The sequence below is a fragment of the Aotus nancymaae genome, unplaced genomic scaffold, assembly GCF_030222135.1.
Source record: "Aotus nancymaae isolate 86718 unplaced genomic scaffold, 86718_ANA_hifiasm-v0.15.2.pri h1tg000038l, whole genome shotgun sequence".
Taxonomy (NCBI): Eukaryota; Metazoa; Chordata; class Mammalia; order Primates; family Aotidae; genus Aotus; species Aotus nancymaae.
This window is the reverse complement of record NW_026988452.1, coordinates 6295425-6316983: the sequence shown is the minus strand read 5'-3', so window position 1 is coordinate 6316983 and position 21559 is coordinate 6295425. Positions and strand designations below refer to the sequence as shown.

At 40.6% G+C, this 21559-nt stretch overlaps 1 protein-coding gene across 7 annotated transcripts in view; it reads left to right on the top strand.

Moving 5' to 3' along the window:
- MLH1 (mutL homolog 1) overlaps window positions 1–21559 on the top strand; it is a 56219-nt gene that overhangs the window by 424 nt on the left and 34236 nt on the right. For 3 of the 7 annotated variants that reach the window (XM_012455710.3, XM_012455708.3, XM_064360149.1), the window contains exons 2-10: window positions 2535–2625; window positions 5538–5636; window positions 10116–10189; window positions 12952–13024; window positions 14202–14293; window positions 16389–16431; window positions 16580–16668; window positions 18679–18791; window positions 21116–21209. In XM_012455710.3, the coding sequence (XP_012311133.1) occupies window positions 2535–2625; window positions 5538–5636; window positions 10116–10189; window positions 12952–13024; window positions 14202–14293; window positions 16389–16431; window positions 16580–16668; window positions 18679–18791; window positions 21116–21209 (768 nt within the window). Of the gene's footprint in view, window positions 1–2534; window positions 2626–5537; window positions 5637–10115; window positions 10190–12951; window positions 13025–14201; window positions 14294–16388; window positions 16432–16579; window positions 16669–18678; window positions 18792–21115; window positions 21210–21559 lie in introns of those variants that run through there. The other 4 variants (XM_064360148.1, XM_012455713.3, XM_064360150.1 and 1 more) reach the window with 4 other exon arrangements.

Here is a 21559-nt window from a genome sequence, read left to right as displayed (position 1 = left end):
ATACTTACTGTCGTCTTAATGGTACCGTTAACTAAGGAAGTCGCTTAATTTAAAATTATGCAGAAGATACAAAGTTAAAAGACGTATAAAAGTTTAGAATGGGGAAAAAATCTGTTTTTCAGAGGTTCCTGTTTTCTTGCTAATTCCAGAAATCATCTGTACATATCCAAAGGCACAATTCATTTTGAGTTTCATTCAGAACGAAAAATGAGTGTTAGAACAGGCTGATGCACTCTGGGCTTGACTTCTGATTACCTTGTTACACTATTAAATTAGTGACCCCACTTAGTGTTTTCCTGTCCTTTACTTGGGAGGGCGCACTTCGAAGTACCAGATTTTATGGATCATCCGTGGATTCTGAATCTTAGAACTGTCACAAAAAAATGTGGAGGGAAGAGATTTGAAACATGGGGAAGGAAAAATGAGTGTGGACTGTAAACCTCCAAAAATCCATTCCCAAAATATACCTAAACGTTACGTCAGATCCTTTTTGTTAAAACGTTATGTCAGATGTTAGTGAAGTCCGTACATTAATAGAAAAAAAAAATGCTTCAGTGAAGAGTGGTAGGTTTTTAGAGGGATTTATTATGAAAGTATAAACTATTCAGGGCAATGGGACTGAAAGATCAGTGGATAGAGAGGACCACTGAAGGAAAGGAAGAGAATTGGAAGGTAGATGAAAGAAGGAGCAAGGAACCTGGGGATGTTTTCTCCTTTTCACTTGTAATAGTAGTAGAAGCAGTGGCAGAGTGGCTTTTGTTTCTACTATGTTAGAATGCTATGACAGAACAGCTGGGCCTTTTATTGTACTGTGCCAGAATACTGTAAAACAAAACTAAACATACTAGCTTGGTGGCTTGTAATTAATTCCTTAAGTGGAGATTTTTATATGGAGTCCAGTTATGCCCTTTTTAGTATATAAGTTGAGATGACTAAATACAACTTCACTACAGGGGCTCAAGAGAAAGGTCTTTAATATTTAAGTAATTTACTGTCTTCTTTCTTTTGCTTTTTCTTTTTTTTTTTTTTGAGATGGAGTCTTACTTTGTTGCCCAGTCTGAAGGGCAGTAGCATGATCTTGGCTCAGTATAACCTCCACCTCTCGGGTTCAAGCTATCTTCCTGCCTCAGCCTCCCAGGTAGCTGGGAGTACAGGTGTGCAGCACCATGCTTGGCTAATTTTGTAGTTTCAGTAGAGATGGGGTTTTGCTGTGTTGGCCAGGCTGGTCTCGAACTCCAGACCTCAGATGATCCACCCATCTCAGCCTCCCAAAATGTTGGGATTATAGGCAGGAGCCACCGTGCCCAGCCTAATGTCTTTTTTCTGAATAAAGAATTGTCTGTGTGGGAAATAGATAACTCTTTCTCATGCAGCCCCTGCTAGAAAATTTGTTTTCTCTAGCAGGTAGTCTGTGCTTGTAGGCTACTCTTTTGAAAGCACAAAATGTTTATTGATTTCTTTTTTTTTTTGAGACGGAGTTTCGCTCTTGTTACCCAGGCTGGAGTGCAATGGCGCAATTTCAGCTCACCGCAACCTCCGCCTCCTGGGTTCAGGCAATTCTCCTGCCTCAGCCTCCCGAGTAGCTGGGATTACAGGCACGCGCCACCATGCCCAGCTAATTTTTTGTATTTTTAATAGAGACGGGGTTTCACCATGTTGACCAGGATGGTCTCGATCTCTTGATCTCGTGATCCACCCGCCTCGGCCTCCCAAAGTGCTGGGATTACAGGCGTGAGCCACCGCGCCCGGCCTGATTTCTTTTTTTTTTTAAACCGAGTTTCACACTCTTGGCCCAGGCTGAAGTGCGACGTCTCCATCTCGGCTCACCACAACCTCCACCTCCAGGTTCAAGCGATTTTCCTGCCTCAGCCTTCTGAGTAGCTGGGATTACAGGAATGCGACACCACGCCTGGCTAATTTTGTATTTTTAGCAAACATGGGGTTTCTCCATGTTGGTCAGGCTGGTCTCAAGCTCCTGACCTCATGTGATCTGCCCGACTTGACCTCCCAAAGTGCTGGGATTATAGGTGTGAGCCACAGTGCCAGGCCAAGAAATTTATTGATTTCTTAAAGATGTATTGACTTTCTGCATTACTCTTTTTTTCTTCCCTCCATCATCATATAAAAGGGAATAGTAGAGAAAAACATTCAGAATTTTAATTTTCTTACTGACATTTTATTAGAGTCACTTAAGAACCTGAGGATGAATAAAGTTCAGGTAAAAGTAAAATTAGTTGAGAAGGGGTATGTGCCAAAATAAATCTGTTTTTAACTTCACTTGCTGTCTTTCCCAGAGGAACAGAAATAGTGCTGAACATCTATTAGAAATGATGGTTGCTCTGCCCCCTCTTCCTTGTCTCTCACACAGTAAGTGAACTCATATAGTGTATGAGCCTGTAAGACAAAGAAAAAACACATTAATGAGGCACTGTTGTATTTGTTTGGAGTTTTTTTTTTATAATTGCTTGGCTCATTAAAATATGTACATTAGAGTAGTTGCAGACTGATAAATTATTTTCTGTTTGATTTGCCAGTTTAGATGCAAAATCCACAAGTATTCAAGTGGTTGTTAAAGAGGGAGGCCTGAAGTTGATTCAGATCCAAGACAATGGCACTGGGATCAGGGTAAGTAAAACCTCAGAGTAGCAGTATGTTTGTGCACTTCATGGAAGAGGCAGGACCTTTCTCTGTTCTGGAAACTAGGCTTTTGCAGATGGGGTTTTTTTCGTTGAAAAATGTAACACCAACAATAAATATTTGTTGAGTACCTATTTTTTGCTGGGCACTGTTCAGGGGATGTGGCAGTGAATAAAGCAGATTAAAATCATATCACTTCTGGTGCTTACACTGTAGTGGGAGACATAAATAGTGTGTCAGATAGCATTAAGTGCTATGGAGAAAACTAAAGCGGGGAGGAAGATAGGAGTGTGCAAGCCGGGAAGGATGGAATTAAATTGAGTGGTTCAGGAAGGCTTCAATGTGGATGTGATATTTGAGAGACCGGTCGAGGTCAAGTAGCAAGTTGAGAGGCTGTTTAAAGGTATTCTTGGCATACAGAACAATGTAAGCAAAGACTATTAAATGGAAGCATGCCTGACGTGTTGAAGGACTGTCAAGGAAGCCAGTTTGTCAAGAGGCTGAAAAGGAAAGAGTAATCGGAGATGAGGTCTAAGTAAAAACATGTAAGTCCTTGTGGGCCAAGGTAAAATCTTTAGTTTTTTTTTCTGAATATAGTGGGATACTATTAGAGTGTTTTAAGCAGAGGTTACATGGTAGTGGTGAGTTTTTTTTTTTTTTTAATCCTTTGTCTTTCAATGTGGAAAACAGACAGCAGGACAGGGCAGAAGGAGTCTGTCCTGCAGACTGCTTGGTCACAGTAGAGATGAAAGAAGCTGTGAGATTCTGGGTTGATTATGGAGGCAAAGCTCTCAGAATTTGCTGATACAGGGTGTGGGAAAAAGAGGAATCAGGAATGATTTCAAGGTTTTGGCCTAAGTGGAAGAAAGAGTTACCACTTACTAAGATGGGAAAGACTATGGAAGAAGCAGATTTTCAGAGAGATCAGAAGTTCATTTTGGGGCATGTTCAATTTAAGATACCTGTTAGTTGGATGTTTGTGAGTTTGGAGTGCAGGGTAGAGATTTAGGTATAAATATTTGGTAGTTGTCTGCATTTTAATGGTATTAAGTCATGAGACTCACCTGAAAAGATGCTCAACATCATTAGTCATTAGGGAAATAAATAAAAACCACAATGAGATACCACTTCACACCTATTAGGATGGCTCTTATCAAAAACAAAAACAAGTGTTTGCAAGGATGTAGAGATTGGAATTCTTGTGTGTTGCTAGTGGGAATGTAAAATAGTGCAGGCTGTGGTGATTCCTCAAAAAATTAAACGTACTTATCTTATAATCCAGTAATTCCACTTCTGGGTATATACCCAAAAGAAGGGACTCAGACAAATATTTGTACGCTTATATTCGTCGCAGCATTATTTACAGTAGCCAAAAGGTGAAAGCAACCTAAGTGTCCATCAGTAGAGGAATGGATAAACAAAATGGAATAATTTCAGCCTTAAATAGAAATGAAATGTTGACACTTGTTACAAGATAAATGAACCTTGAAGACATCATGTTAAGTTAAATAAGTCAGTCACAAAAGGACAAATATTGTATGATTCCTCTTATGAGTTTCCTAGGGTAGTCATATTCATAGAGATAGTAGAGTGGTGGTTGCCTAGGGCCGGGAGGAGAGGGGAGAACGGAAATTATTGTTTAATGGGTACAGAGTTTCCTTTGGGGAAGATGAAAAAAGTCTGGAGCTGGATCATGATGATAGTTGCACAGTAGTGTGACTATAGTTAATGCCACAGAACTGTATACTTAAAAAATGGTTAAGATGGAAATTTTCTGTTACATATATTTTACTGCAATTTAAAAAATTAGATTTTTTTCCCCCTTTTTTTAGAGGCAGGGTCTCACTCTGTCACTCACTGGAATGCAGTAGTGTGAGCATAGCTCACTGTAATCTTGAACTCCTGGGCTCAAGCAGTTCTCTCATCTCAGCCAGCTAAAGTAGTAACTATAGGCGCCTGGCTATTTTTTTTTTTCTATTTTTGTAGAAATGGGGCCTTGCTCTGTTGCTGAGGCTGGTCTTGAACTCCTGACCTCAAGCAATCCTCCTGTCTCAGCCTCCCAAAGCACTGGGATTATAGGCGTGAGCCACTAGACCCAGCCCTGGAGATTTTTAATAAAGAAGTTTGTCAATTAAACAAAAGCCCTGAGACTGAATGAGATAATCAAGAGAGTATGTGTAGATAGAGAAGAGGTCCAAAGATGGAGTCTTGGGTGACTCTGATGTCAAGAAGCGGTGACATGAGTCAGACACAGCAGTGACTGAGAAGGAGCCCCCTAGTAAGAAAGGAGGAATGCCAGGACCATGTGGCATTCTGGATTCCGAATGAGGAAGTTACTGCTAATTTTAAAGCTCTTCTCAGGCTGGGTGTGGTGGCTTACACCTGTAGTCCCAGCACTTTGGGAGGCTGAGGTGAGCAAATCGCTTGAGCTCATGAGTTCGAGACCAGCCTGGGCAGTATGGTAATCTCTATTAAAAATATAAGAAATTAAGGCCAGGTGCAGTGCCTGACGCCTGTAATCCCAGCACTGTGGGAGACCAAGGCAGGAGGATCATTTGAGTTCAGGAGTTCGAGACCAGAATGACCAGCACGGTGAAACGCCATCTCTACTAAAGATACAAGAAAAAAGTAGCCAAGCATGGTGGTGCGCACCTGTAATCCCGGCTACTCGGGAGGCTGAGATGTGAGAATCACTTGAACCTGGGAAATGGAGGTTGCAGTGAGCTGAGATCATGCAATTGCACTCCAACCTGGGTGACGGAGCAAGACTCTGTCTCAAAAAAAGAAAAAAAGCTCTTCTAAGAGGATTTTCTTCCTGGATTAAATCAAGAAAATGGAATCAAAAAGATTTGGAAAAATGAGTAACATAATTATTTACTCGTCTTTTTGGTATCTAATAGAAAGAAGATCTGGATATTGTATGTGAGAGGTTTACTACGAGTAAACTGCAGTCCTTTGAGGATTTAGCCAGTATTTCCACTTATGGCTTTCGAGGTGAGGTAAGCTAAAGATTCAAGAAATGTATAAAATACCCTCTTGTGATGACATTTGCCTGTCATTTGTTAGTATATATTTCTCAACATAGATAAACAAGATTTGGTACCTTTTATTTGTTAACTGTATGCAAATCTGAACAAACTTAATGAACTTTAACTTTCTAAGATAGAATTGTTCATAAATAAACACTTTTACCTACAGAGACCTCTGATACTGTATGTCTCTTGATGGAAGTACCCAATACCACCTATGAAGTTTCTTGTCAAAAAATCAAACGCAAATCTGATCATTACATGTGGAAAATACAGGAGACAAGGAAGCATCATAAATGATACTGAGATTGGGAAACTACATGAAAAAAGACTTGTTCCCTTCAACAGATAGGCGGCAGGGGAAAAAAAGAATAGAGAAAGGAGTAAAGAACCTGTAGATTAAAAGACATTTAAAGGGAATGTGGATAACCCCCCCATATAGGCACCGAGGAAGGAGAGCTAAGGAGAACCCTGGCACAATTAGGGCTTGAAGAATATCTCAGTTTATAGTGTTAATACTCAGTTATTTCCTTTTATGTAATCCTTTATACAGTCATATATTTTATAGAATTAGGGCTTGAAGAATATCTCAGTTTATAGTGTTACTACTCAGTTACTTCCTTTTATGTAATCCTTTACACAATCATTATTAGTTTATAGAATTGGGGCTTGAAGAATATCTCAGTTTATAGTGTTACTACTCAGTTATTTCCTTTTATATAATCCTTTATACAGTCATATATTAGTTTACACAATTAGGCCTTGAAGAATATCTCAGTTTATAGTGTTACTACTCAGTTATTTCCCTTTGTAGAATCCTCTCTATATAATCATATAATAGTTCATAGTTTGAGTGCCTAAAAATATTTCCCTACATATATATATAATTATATCTTAGTTCATAATCGAAGGAATGCCTAGAGTAGACACAGTACAGAGCATGAATTAAGAAGCACCTTATAATCAGAGGAATGCCTAGAGCAGACACAGCGCAGAGCATGATTTAAGGGAAAAACAGTTATACCAGGACAAGAATCCATGTCCCGGGTGGCAGCATTCAGTATCGTAAAGATACCCGCTGTATGGCAGGCTTGGGGCAAGAGCCACTCCTCCTAAAGGAGTTGTAGGACTTTGCTCCAGTTCTCATGGAAGGCTGCCCTCAGACCAGCAATCGCACTTTGGTGACTGTGAACTTTATCAGCTCTTGCTACTGTGCTGCTCGAAAAGCATCTTCCCATAGAACTCACTCGAAGCTGCCAGCAGGTGGCGGTAACCCTGACAGCTCTGTCACTACTGTGTGACTTAAAGTATCCCCCCATAAATCTTAGAAGTAGTTTGCCCATAGATAGATGTATTGCACACTGCACCCTCTTCACTGCGCACAACCCACCTTCAAGCCTCGGTGACCTAATGGGGGTGGACCCCTTACTGCACACGGCCCTTGCCTCAATGACCTAATGGGAATGGGCCCCTTGCTGTGCACTGTCCACCTCCTGGCCTAGGTGACCTATTGGGGGTGGACCCCTTTGTTTTATTGCTCACGACCATATCACTATCCTTAAAGATGATTTGACTCACTGCCATGCCCCCAACCTATACACAATAAATACTCATGCTTCTGGACATTCGGGGCCTCGCCTGACTCCGCTCATAGGTGGCGTGGCCCCCCCAGCCCAGCTGCGTTTTCCTTGTACTTCTGTGTCCTGTCTCTTTATTTCTTGGATTCTGCGCCTCAGTACAGCATAATGGACACCCCACGGCCCTGTGGGGCCTTCAGCCCTACATCGGCATATGAACCAGGTCCAATGTATAGATCTTACCTAAACCCTGATTGAGCAAACTATTAAAAAAATGTTTTTTGAGACAAATATTTGAATACAGGTTGACCATTTGATGACATTAAGGAGAAATTATGAATTATCTTGGTATAAAAATATTGTCATGGGTATATTTGTGGGTAAAATTTTATGACATATCATAGGAGTAAATGATTTAGAAAACAGATTAAAATATTTTGAAGGCTAAAATAGGATCTTATATTTTGTGACTCACTTCCTGATGGATATCTTTCCACCCGGGAAATACAGGCCTATCTAGTTTTTAATGGCGACACAGTATTCCATTACATGTATATACTGTAGTTTGTTTAAATGGTTTCCTGTTGAACATTTATGCTCTTTGCCATTTTTTCCTGTTTAAGGTTCTTTTTTTTTTTTTTTTGAGACAGAGTCTTGCTCTGTTACCCAGGCTGGAGTGTAAAGCCATTCTCCTGCTTCAGCCTCCTGAATAGCTGGAATTACAGGTGTGCACCACCATACCTGGCTAATTTTTGTATTTTTAGCAGAGACAGGGTTTCACCATGTTGGCCAGGCTGGTCTAGAACTCCTGACCTTGAGTGATCTGCCCGCGTTGGCCTTGCAAAGTGCTGGGATTACAGGCATGAGCCACCACATCTAGCCCTGTTTAAGGTTCTGATAAGTATTCTTATTGTACACTGTGTTTTGTATAATTATTTCCTTAGGATAAATTTATAGAAATAACATTTCTTGGTGAAAGAAAAATACGTATTTTTAAAACTGTGTTAGTTTCCTGTTGCTGCCAAACATTTTCCAGAAACTTAGTGGCATTAAACAATACAAATTAATTATTCTACAGTTCTGGAGATCAGAAGATATGGGTCTTACTAGGCCTCACTAGGCGAAAATCGAGGTTTTGTCAGGGCTGTGTTCCTCTATGGAGGTTCCAGGGGACCAAAGAAACTATTTTACAGTAGTTATTTTAAGGGAATGAGAGTGAAGATGGGGTTGGACTGTCAAAGAGGCTATTACTTTTCATTTTTGGCCTTGCTGTAGTTTGAATTTTTATCATGTACATGTATTACTTTTATTTAATTTTAAAAAGTAAAAGGCAGCTGTGACTCAGTTTCTGTAATTTAGATCAATTTACACCAAACTAGGGTGGTCTCATATATCATCTTGCTCACAGTGACTGCTAGATTATTCCAAAAAGGGACAATTTTCAAGACTTGGTTTACACTGAGACTGCCCCTGATTATAAGGATATTTAGTTCAAACTCTAGGAAGGAAATTTCATTTTGGCCTTGCAGCTCCCTGGGTCATTTTCCAAACCCATGGCCTCCTGGAGTCTTCGCCTAGCTGTAGGTAATCTTTGTGGTTATTATTTCACTGTAATTATACAGGGAAGATTTATGAGGGATTTCTGTGTACCAGTCATGGTTCTCAGCACTTTGTATTAATTCTTACTCCTGACAGTAACTCTGCAGAGGTTCTACTGTTAACCAGTTTTACGTGAGGGAAACATGGCCCAAGGACATAGTTAGAAAGTGGCAGAGTGGGGATTAGAAACTAGGCAGTTTGACTCCAGAGTCTGTGCCCCATCCACTTGGCTCCACTGCTGGGGAAGAGGCCTCTGAAGCAGCAGGATCTGTTGTGCCGTGTGTAGTGGCACTCTCTCTTCCTGGTGTGTTCTACTCTGCATTTTCATGTCTTTCCTTATACAGGTCTCAAAATCATTTACTGTTTTTTTTGTTTTTGTTTTTGTTTTTTTTTGTGGTGGAGTCTCACTCTGTTACCCAGGTTGAAGATACGGGATTTCACCATGTTGATTAGGCTGGTCTCGAACTTCTGAACTCAGGTGATCCACCCACCTGGGCCTTCCGAAGTGCTGGGGATTATAGGTGTGAGCCACCATGCCTGGCCTTAACATTTTTTAATGATGAAAATTAATTCAATTATGTTAACCAGAGAAGTCCAGCTAGGACCTGGTGATCTCTGAGCCTGACCCTTGTGCCTTTCAATGAACTGAACTTGCCACAGCTGTATTTACTGTCTGCGGAGATGCTGTCACACAGACTGCATCATGGCACAGTTCCTGAGTTACACCTTTACATACTGTAATATCCTTCTTGTTAAAAAAGATACAGATTCCAAAGGGCTGAGAAACCCGTCTTGGTTATAAAGGGGAAAAATGATCATGGGCTTTTAAAATTTGTTTTGTCTTAATTGCATAATTTTAAATTTGTATTTCAAAATATATAATTGCTTATATAAAAAAGTTTTGAGTAACACTATTTGGAGTGATTCCTTTATCCATTTCTGAAGGCAAGTTTTAAAAATTACTAGATGACAATATTATTAAACATGTCTATAGTTGTACCACCTGAACACAATTGCTTATTAACCCATTAATGTTTTGGTGTGTTTTAAACTTTTTAATACATATTTTTTACTTGTTCTAGTAATTATGCTACAGATTGTTTGATCCTTTTTTTTCAACAAGTCACCAGACTGAGTGAGTGAGCAAAGTGCTCCTGGTTGCCACATATTAATACAAAATGAAAGAGGCCATCCAGATAACCTTTCCCTTTGGTGAGGTGACAGTGGGTGACCCAGCAGTGAGTTTTTGTTTCTGTTTTCTTTTCTTCCTTAGGCTTTGGCCAGCATAAGCCATGTGGCTCATGTTACTATTACAACAAAAACAGCTGATGGAAAGTGTGCATACAGGTATAGTGCTGACTTCTTTGACTCCTAAATATTCATCTTGAAATGTATTTTTTGCCTGCATTTCAGAGTAATCCTGTTTTAACACCAGTGTTACCTTTTTTGGCAGAGATCTTGGGCACATTTTCTTTTCTCCCTATTAATAAATTGATAATCCACAAGGATGATTATTAGGTGATACTCTTACTTCATGGATTTTTTTTTTTTTTATAAGATGGAGTCTTGTTTTTGTCACCCAGGCTGGAGTGCAATGGCATGATTTTGGCTTACTGCAATCTCCGCCTCCTGGGTTCAAGCAATTCTCCTGCCTTAGCCTCCGAAGTAGCTAGAGTTACAGGCGCCCGCCACCATGCCCAGCTCATATTTGTATTTTTAGTAGAGACAGGATTTCACCGTGTTGCGCAGGCTGGTCTCGAACTCCTGACCTCAGGTGATCCACCTGTTTCAGCTTCCCAGAGTGCTGAGATTACAGGCATGAGCCACCACACCCAGCCCTTCCTGGATTCTTTAAAGATAGGATATAACATATTCCAAGTGCCTAGCAAGGTGTCTGTTACACATAGGTATTCCAAGTAAATGGTAACTGCTGATATAATTTCTGCCCCTTTGCCCTTCAGTTGAGGTATTGCTTTGGACTGATTAGAGGGCTGTGGTAGGGATGCTAAAGGTTCATGTTTCCTTAGCTGGCTCCTGAGCCACCAGCTCCCAGCACCTGTGTGTACCTGTGCTGGTTTGCCTTCACACAGTGGCTGCTGGCTATCTGTTATGCTGGCACAGTTTTCAGAAGCTGATGAATGGCCTTGGAACAGAACAAAAATGAGATTCAGGATATCAAAATCACACCTTTGTTTTTATAAGCACTGGCCATTCACTAGTTGAAGACTTGTAGGAGTTCCTAATTCATGCCAAAAAAAGATAATTTTTGAAAATCACACAGATTGTTCGTAGATTAAAAGGGAAAATAGGCTGGTTATGGTGGCTTTGCCTGTAACTTTGAGCGGCTGAAGTGGGAGGATTGCTTGAAGGAGTTCGAGATCAGCCTGAGAAACAAAGCAAGATTCTATCTCTACAGAAAAATTTTTTTTTTTTTTTTTTTTTGAGACGGAGTTTCGCTCTTGTTACCCAGGCTGGAGCGCAATGGCGCGATCTCGGCTCACCGCAATCTCCGCCTCCTGGGTTCAGGCAATTCTCCTGCCTCAGCCTCCTGAGTAGCTGGGATTACAGGCACGCGCCACCGTGCCCAGCTAATTTTTTGTATTAGTAGAGACGGGGTTTCACCATGTTGACCAGGATGGTCTCGATCTCTTGACCTCGTGATCCACCCGCCTCGGCCTCCCAAAGTGCTGGGATTACAGGCTTGAGCCACCGCGCCCGGCCCAGAAAAATTTTTAAAAATTAGCCGGGTATGGTGATGCACATCTGTAGTCTTAGCTACTCTGGAGGTGGGAGGTTTGCTTGAGCCCAGCAGTCTGAGGCTGCAGTGAGCTATGATTGCACCATTGTACTCCAACCTTAAAAAATAAAATAAAAAAGGGAAAATATCTTCCACAAAGGATAGTTCTGTTTCTCAGTCTTACAGATAAATGTGTGAAGTAATGGAAGATGGAGATTTCAGAGTACACAACATTAATACTAGGGGGGTTTGACTCTGTGAATTATAATTGCCTTAGATCCATATGGACTGATAAGGTTAGAATCCCCTGTCACTAACTGAAGAGAGAGTTGTGAGTTAATGCCTTCCTAGATAGCCTAGATTGTAGTGTGCCCCTGCATGGGACCGCTAGTGGGCCCCCTTCCATAGCAGTCATCATCTTGCAACCAGCCCCTTCCAGTGTGCTCAGTCTGCCTTTCCAGCGTCCTCTCTACCTATTCCAGGCTGCCTTGTATTCTAAAGGCTCTATACTTCCATTTTTGTTTTTGCCTTCCTGGATGGTTTTTCCCACTGTCTGCACCTGAAACCATTCCTCTCTCAAGAATGATGAATTGCCATCTCTCTGGGATGCTTTAGCCCACCCTCACTCCCACCCCAGGCTAAATGGACACTTCTCTAGATCACTTAGCATATTGTTCTACAGTTAGGTAAAAAGTCTACCCCTCACAATATCAAGAGCTTTCCAAGACCTTTCTTTATTACCAGGCTTCATAGACCTGACACATGGTAGCTCCTCAATAAATAATTGCGGAATTACTAAACAGTTTTACTGTTAACTTAGGCAGTGACAAAACTATTTTTTGGTAGCTCAGAAGTCAGTAAGTAAATAGCAACATTTGCTAGAAGAATAGATATTTTTAAAAAATTCAATTCAAAGGCCAGGCGCAGTGGCTCATGCCTGTAATCTCAGCACTTTGGGAGGCCAAGGTGGGTGGATCCAGGAGTTTGAGTCCAACCTGACCAACATGGTGAAACCCTGTCTCTACTAAAAATACAAAATTAGCCAGGTGTGGTGGTGGGTACCTGTAATCTCAGCTACTTGGGAGGCTGAGGCAGGAGAATTGCTTGAACCTGGGAGGTGGAGGTTGCAGTGAGCCCAGATCGTGCTGTTGCACTCCAGCCTGGGCAACAAGAGCGAAACTCCGTCTCAAAAAAAAGTCCAATTCAAATGATTATGGAAGTGGTGGAGAAATAAATAGGAAAATGATAAATAATTAAGACAATATATAACATGGCTATATTTTAATGTATTGTTGGTATTATTTTCTTTTGTCCCCTTTGGATTACTATCTATCTCTCTACTGGATATTAATTTGTTATCTTTTCTTATTAGAGCAAGTTACTCAGATGGAAAACTGAAAGCTCCTCCTAAACCATGTGCTGGCAATCAAGGGACCCAGATCACGGTAAGAATGGTACATGGGAGAATAAATTGTTGAAAAGAAGGTTTGTTTGTATAAATATTGAAATATAAAATTGTCTCTGAGTTTTCAGGATAATAATAAAATGAATTTGCACTAGTTAATGGAGGTCCCAAAATATCATCCTCTAAGCAAGATAAATGACTGCTGGCTTTTGTGGCATGGCAGCCTGCCACCTTGTCTTTTTTAAGGGCTAGGAGATTCTTTATTGGGATAGCAAAAATCAATGACAGGGTAGTTGTCATTGAAAGACAATTAAGCTTGATCCCAGAAGGCATGGATTAGAGCCCAGCCCTGTCACTCATTGGTTGTATGTCCAGAGGCAATTTACTTAACATCCCTTAACCTCAGTTTCCTCATCTATCAAATGAAACAAAGAATACTTACCCTCAGAGATCTTGTACCAGGGTGACCACAGTGTGATTTCTAAGAACTCCAAATGATCTAAGAAATTTTGTGATTATTCTTAGTTTGAAAAATATCTTTTTTTTTTTTTTTTTTTTTTTGAGATGAAGTCTCACTCTGTCATCCAGGCTGAAGTGCAGTGGCTCTGTCTCGGCTCACGGCAACCTCCGCCTCCTGGGTTCAAGTGATTCTCCTGCCTCAGCCTCCTGAGTAGCTGGGATTACAGGCATGTGCTATCATGCCTGGCTAATTTTTGTATTTTAGTAGAGATAGGGTTTCACCATGTTGGCCAGGCTGGTCTCGGACTCCTGACCTCAGGTGATTCATCCACCTCGGCCTCCTCAGGTGCTGGCTTTACAGACGTGTGCCACCACACCTGGCCTGAAAAATATCTTTGAATGCCATGTGATATTATAATTGTTTGTCAATTTACATGTGTGTCCCACTAAATCATGTACTCTTCTGAGCAAGATCATGCTTTGTCTTCATATTTTCTGCACAAACCAAAGATTCTGACACAAAGATAACCCCCAGTACATATTTGCAAAATCAGTGAATGAATGTGGGAGGCAGGAAAAATATTCTTTAATTTTTCTGTTAAGCGGCCTTATCCCTGGCCCCAGTCAGTGCTTGGAACTTTGCTGTTGGTAAATGTGATTGGATTCACTACCTTAAGACCTAGCTTCAGCTAGGACATCTTGGGTTTTATTTTCATGTACTTCTATGAATTTACAAGAAAAATTGATCTTCTGCTTAGGTGGAGGACCTTTTTTACAACATAGCCACGAGGAGAAAAGCTTTAAAAAATCCAAGTGAAGAATATGGGAAAATTTTGGAAGTTGTTGGCAGGTACAGTCCAAAATCTGGGAGTGGGTCTCTGAGATCTGTCACCAAAGTAGTGTGTTCTAGTACTCATAAGTTGTGAACAGTTGCTGAGCTAGATGGTGAAAAGTAAAACCAGCTTACAAATAGTTAGGTAAACTGTGACGTTTATACAGGTCAAGGTTTAGTCACCAATTTTGGGCTTTCTCTCATCTCCCCAGGGAAGAGCAGTTGGTTTTTAGATCAATGAGAGCTCTTTGATGGCAGACAAAACAAACTGGCTCTAGCCAACTTGAGCTAAAAAGAAATTTGTTGGAAGGCTAGGGATTATCACATGAAGTGTGTCCAGCTGCTCCTCGGAGAGAATAAGAACCAGGGTGCCTCTGGGACCTAATGTTGTTACTGTACTTCAGTTGTTTTCATTCTTTTCCTGTCTTTGCTCTAGAGTCAGTTTCTTAACAGAGTGCATCCAGTTAGGATAGTTTAGGTCACATGATCATGTGCCCATAACTATGGGGAGAAGGTTTCTTGATTGGCAATCTTACTAAGGGTGCATCAAGTAGAATGGAATAGAGGTAGTTTCCCAAAGGAAGATGAGAGGCCGTTACCAGAAGGCGGAGAAGGGATTCAGGACAGATGAAAACAATGTTATATCCATGATAGACTTACTCTGCTGGTATAGATGGCTTCAGTATAGGCTCTCCGAACCCACATGTTGTTGATTGTGATAGGGATATGTTAACTACTTTCCAGTATTTTTTTTTTTTTTTTTTGAGATGGAATTTCCCTCTTGTGTCCCAGGCTGGAGTGCAACGGTTTGATCTCAGCTCACTGCAACCTCTGCCTCCCAGGTTCAAGCGATTCTTCTGTCTCAGCCTCCCAAGTAGCTGGGATTACAGGTGCATGCCACCACGCCCAGCTAATTTTTGTATTTTTAGTAAAGATAGGGTTTCATCATATTGGTCAGGCTGGTCTCAAACTCCTGACCTCAGGTGATTTACCCACCTCAGGCTCCCAAAGTGCTGGGATTACAGGTGTGAGCCACTGCGCCTAGCCATTTTTCAATATTTCTAAAGAAATCTAAAATGTATCAAAAATTTCCTCTTATTTTATTGACACAGGTTTATACATCAAGTTTCTTTGCTTTTTCTTGGAATTTATAAATCGATGTCAGAATATTTATTACCTCCTGAAGATAAAGGAGTTCTAGTTGACTTTCGGTTCTGGGTGTGGTAAAGTGAAATACTGTTACCTAATAAATGCATTTTACTAGACACAATCCTTCGGTTCATGGGCTCCATAGAGAAAAGAGAAATAAACAATTGCCAACCAAGAAAAGGTTGGAAGATACTGGAACAAGACCCAGGGGCAGGAAGAAGCCAGTGAGAAGGAGGGTATGTTGAGGGCTCTGAGAGAGAATAGAAGTGTGCAGGGGTTGTTAGACCTAGCTTCTCAAGATGTCCTTGAGGCAAACCAGACCTTTGAGACACCCTGAAAATAAAACTGCAAGTGAAGGAGAGATTGTGGGCTAGGCATGGTGGCTCACGTCTGTAATCCCAGCACTTTGGGAGGCTGAGGTGGGCGGATCACTTGAGGTCAGGAGTTTGAGGCCAGTCTGGCCAACATGATGAAACCCCATCTCTACTAAAAATACAAAAAAAATTAGCTGGACATGGTGGTGGGTTCCTGTAATCCCAGCTACTGTGGAGGCTGAGGCAGGAGAATCACTTGAACCTGGGAGGCAGAGGTTGTAGTGAGCTGATATCGCACCATTGCACTCCAGCCTGGGCAACAAAAGCGAAACTCCGTCTCAAAAAAATAAAAAAAAAAAAATGAAAAAAAGAAGAGATTGTGGTGTGATATCCTTGAGTCTGTCAGCAACCTATAAAAGCAGAGAGGAGTCTGTGTTTTGATTCAGTCACGTTTAGCATTGATATCTCCCTGAACTCTACTGGTTTATTTTTCTGTGGGTAAAATATTAATAGGCTGTATGGAGATACTTTTGTTTATATGCACCTTTGTTTAGATTACTCAACTCTGCTAATTTATTTAACTAAAAGGGGGCTCTGACATTTAGTGTGTGTTTTTGGCAACTCTTTTCTTACTCTTTTTTCTTTTCCAGGTATTCAATACACAATTCAGGCATTAGTTTCTCAGTTAAAAAAGTAAGTTCTTGGTTTATAGGGGATGGTATTGTTTTATGGAAAGAAAAAAGGGAATTTTTAATAGTTTGCTGGTGGAGATAAGGTTACAGTGTTTCAGTCTCAACCATGAGACAGTAAGTCCTTGTGTCTTCTGCTCTTTGTTTATCAGCAAGGAGAGACAGTAGCTGATGTTAGGACACTACCCAGTGCCTCAACCGTGGACAATATTCGCTCCATCTTTGGAAATGCTGTTAGTCGGTATGTTGATAACCTATATAAAAAAATCTGTTACATTTCTTGTCTTGATTTATCATTCCATCACATTATTTTGGAACCTTTCAAGATAGTACCTGCCTTAAGACTGAGTTTGCTTTAGTCAAATACATAGGCTTATTTTTATGCTTCAAATTTGTTAATGGAGTTCTTACTTCATGTAGTCAATACTTCCTCGGTGCATGTAATCTCCTAGATGTTGTGGCTGTAAGTCATGTGTTCTTTCAAGGTCTTAGTCTTCAAAATACAGTGTAGTAGAATTATTTATCCTCCAGCGCTCCTTCTTTTCCTTGTATTTCCATTATCATCACTTTAGGATTTCACTTACTTATCATTCAACATTTATTGCCCCTCATATTCCAGGCTTTGTGCTAGAAGTTAGGGATATAAAGACAAATAAAATATTTCTTGCCCTTAAAGACTAGATTTGTAAGTGGCAGATCTTCATTATCAAGGAAAGGATAAGAGGGGAAAGTGCTTGCATTATGGATTCCTTGTAGTGCTCCCCTCTGCGTGTAAAAACCACCATTTCCATCATAGATTCCTAGCTGTCTCAGGACTTTATAAACCCCAAAGTGCCTATGTCATAATGTGAGGGGAAGAATACTGAGACCCTTCCATGTACGGGAGGTATATGGATGAGACAGCTCCTAACTTCACATTTCCCAGAAATCTGAAAAGCAGCAGCCGTCATTTCAGTACCCAGTTTCTACTTTGAAGGACAAATAATTTATTCTTTAATCTAAACCAACTAAGGAACAACTAGTTTGCTTTTAACTTACTATTTTCCTTCTAACTTAAATGAATTAGTTTTTTAAAACTGTGCTCCTAGAGTGACAGAACTCTGTTCTACAGTGTAACTTTTCAGAGCATCTTTGACTAGATCTTAAGACTACACTTAGTTGTTATGAAATTCTAGGGACAGTACAAGATTAGAAATCCTCTAGAGCAGCATTTCCCAAAGCAGGCTTCCAGCCTGTTGAGGCATTTTGGGAAAAAGAGTTTGCTGGTTCAGTGTGTATGGGAAATGCCACAAGCCATACCCTCGATTGAAGACACTCAGAGCACATATTACTGCATGAAAAGCTTCCACCGGCCATTCAGCACACCCTTATTGAGTGCCTGCTATTTCCTGGGTATTGTACTATATGGTAGAGATACAGTAGTAAACAAAGCAGAAATGATTCCTGCCCTCAACTGACTTTTTAGTTGGAAAGACACATTAAATAATTATGCCATTCATTAGCAGATTGTGCTAGATGCCTCCCTGGAAAATAAAGGACATGATGGGAAACTCAGTAGGGTCAGAGAAAGGGGATCGTTAGAGAAGGTTCTTTGAATAAATAATTTTTGAAATATGAAGGATAAATAGGAATTAACTAGGTACCAATAGGTTAGAGGTAGAGCTTTCCAGACAGAGGGACTAGTTCTTGGGAAGGTCTTCAGACAGAAATAAGTGTGGCTTGTCTGAGGACCTCTTTTTCGCCTATTAACCTTCCCTCCCCAATAAACACTCTGAGGAACAACACACATTGTAGAACCACACTGTGGTGCTATTCAGTATAGTAAGTCATTCAGCAGAGATAAGTTCTTGGAATCGGAATCTCATCTTTGGGATTTAGTTACTAAGATACATTCAAGTTTCAGCAAAATAAGGTTTCAGACATTGGACTCAATTGTTCTATTCCAGCAATTAGAGCAGTACCTAGCATATAGCACAAGTGCTTGAAGACACTGACTGAATAGGGTGGGTGGGTGGGTGGGTGGATGGATGGGTGGATGAGAGGGTAGGTAAGTGGGTGGATAGATGGATGAACAGACAAATGGATGAATGAAGGGACAGGCACAGAGAACTTCAAATGAACCAAGTCTCTGGGCCCTCATTTCACAGTTAGTTTATGGGAAGGAACCTTGTGTTTTCTGATTCTGATTTTTGTATAATGTTTGAGTTTTCTAGTATTTTCAGAAGCTTCAGAATCTCTCTTTTCTAACCAGAGAACTGATAGAAATTGGGTGTGAGGATAAAACCCTAGCCTTCAGAATGAATGGTTACATTTCCAATGCAAACTACTCGGTGAAGAAGTGCATCTTCTTACTCTTTATCAACCGTAAGTGAAAAAGAACCACATGGGAAATCCACCTACAGGGAATTTTATGGGACCATGGGAAAATTTCTGATCAAGAGGTTTGATTACACATAGAGAAACCTCATGGCAAAGTGTGGTTTTATTGGGAAGCATGTATAATTTTTGTCCTAAGTCTGTGCTCAGCCCTCCCACATGTGCTCATTGCTGGTTCACTGTCGGAGTCTGGTTCTCACCTCTAAGAGGAAGCCCAGGAGAGGGCGTAACAGGCCCCCTGTGAGCAGCCCACCATCTTCACCTGCTGGTGTCAGAGTCATTACAAGCAAGCCCTAGCCAGAGCATTGCTGGAAGAGCCACTGTTTAAGGGCCACTGTTTGAAATTGCACAGCAGGACACAGAAAAGGGGTACCTTGGGCATAGGCATTGTCATTGAAGTAAAGAAATTGCTGAGATATTTGAGATTTTCCTATTTAAGGAATAAGCTTTAGGATACAAAGAGCAGTTCTAGAAATTATGGAGGAAATTAACTGAATTAATTAGGATTTTTCTTAAATTCCTTTACAGTTTTTATCTCTCCGCTGACATAGAGTTTACATGATTCTTATCTACTAAACAGACGCTATTTTATATTCTGCTTCTTATAACTTAATTGTGTATTACAAGGTTTTGATGGTGACCTAGCAAAAACAAATAATCCCAAACATTTTTCATTTTCCATCCAGAAATAAGATGCATCTTTCCATTTCCACGGTTTCAGTTTTCATTTTTATCTTATAGGTTGTTTATCTTTATTGTTTTAAAGGATTTCATAATAATTTTATAGTTTTTGTTTTGTTTTGCTTGTTTGCTATTGGAAATGGAATATTCCGTCTTTCCATTTATAGTGCTGACCAGCTGTAAATGTCTCAAAATATGCAAAACTGTTATATGTAAAGCTGTTTTACAGCAGTTGTTCAAAGCAATACGGAAACAATAAGAAGAGAGCCAATCATTTACAAACAAATTCTGTTAAACTGATTTTTGTTAGCAGGGTTTTTCCTACTTCATTAGGAAAGACTTAACACTTGATGCATAACAAAGCTTGTTTTAATCAAGGCTCAGAAAAAATGTTTTTTATTAGTTTTTTTCTAACCATGAAGAATAATTGCTTTGTAACGCGCATGCTGGCCGTAAAGCAGACAAAAAATTCAGTGTAGGTGCTGTCTGACCGGCCTCTGTCTGTTATTCTGTTGGGGCTGCCTGCCACAGCCTCTGCATTATGATTAGCTAATGTGTTCACAATACCAAGTTCTCAGTAGCAAAGAAAGGTCAGGTGTTTATGTGTGCCATTCCTTCGTTTATCTACACTGTGCAGGCACACTCAGTGGCAGAGACAAAGAACACTCCTTTGTCCCATCTCAAGTTCAGAATTCTCAGCAGAGGGACTCCAACTGTTCTTTTGTCAGGTGCCCATGCCTGCTCCAGACCTGTGTGGTCAGGACACGTGTTACAGAGTATAGTGACATTAATGATGGGGCCATGAATGTGGTGAACACTCAGAGAATGTTAATCTCTTCATTGAGAAAGTCACAGCCACTCTTCTTGTTGGAAATAAAAAGATTTGACATATCCTTGGCTACAACAACAAAGGACAACAGATAATCAGCAGGTCATCTAAAATCTGTCCACTGAGAAAGGAGAGCTGTGTTTCTTGAAAATATATCTTTCTCTGATTTTAGTCTTATTTTTTTCCTGCATTTATTGCTTTCTACCCTCTCCAAACCAGCCTCATTTCCTAAATTACCTTAAATATGCATTGACACTTGTACTGCCTGAAATTCTGGAAAACTCTGTGTTGCTACTCCACTGTTGAAACTTCCTGAGCAAAGTTAGTTGCTCTCTCTGCTCACCATTTAGCACACACACCTCTATAATAGTGCTGACCACTTGGGGTTGGAATTAGTTTATTTACCAGCATGTTGTCTACCAGTGCTTGGTGTGTGTAGTATACAGTATATACTTGCAGAATGAAAAGTCTGAGGGCTGATGTCATATTTCGCACTGTGCCCAGCAAGAGCACAGCTAGTCTACATGGGCTAATGGGGGCAAAGGGAAGTGAGGAGGAAGAATGTATTGCTTTATCATGATTTCTGTTACTTGGATGAAGGAAGAGAGTTTCAAGCAAATAGTAAGATACTGGGTTGGAAAGTGGCAACAGAGAAAGGTGGCCCTTTCTTCCTGGGGATGTGATGTCTTATTACTCCAGAAATGTTTTTCCTGAGGAAATTTCATGACTTTGTATGAATGTACACCTGTGACCTCACCCCTCAGAACAGTCTTGAACTGGCTGCTTTCTTTTTATTGTTTAGATCGTCTGGTAGAATCAACTTCCTTGAGAAAAGCCATAGAAACGGTGTATGCAGCCTATTTGCCCAAAAACACACACCCATTCCTATACCTCAGGTAATGTAGCACCACACTCTTCAGCCAAGACTAACAAAGAGTAGATGTTCTGTGAGGCTTCCCTCTTTGAAAGAGATGAGCATGCTAATGGCACAGTCAGAGTGAATCCTATACACCACTGGCAAACGATGTTCTGTCCCTTCTCATAGGTATGAGGTACAGTTTTCCTTCATTTATTCACTAATTTAGCAGAACGTCACTAAGAGCCTCCTATATGCCAGGCTCTGCATTAGCAACACAAAAATGAATGCCATGCCTCACCCCTTAGGAGGTGCTGACAGCTCGTAGGCAGAGTAGAAACAGATGTGCTCTGGAGTCTCTAAATACTACTTCTGCTGGGGTCAGTTGGG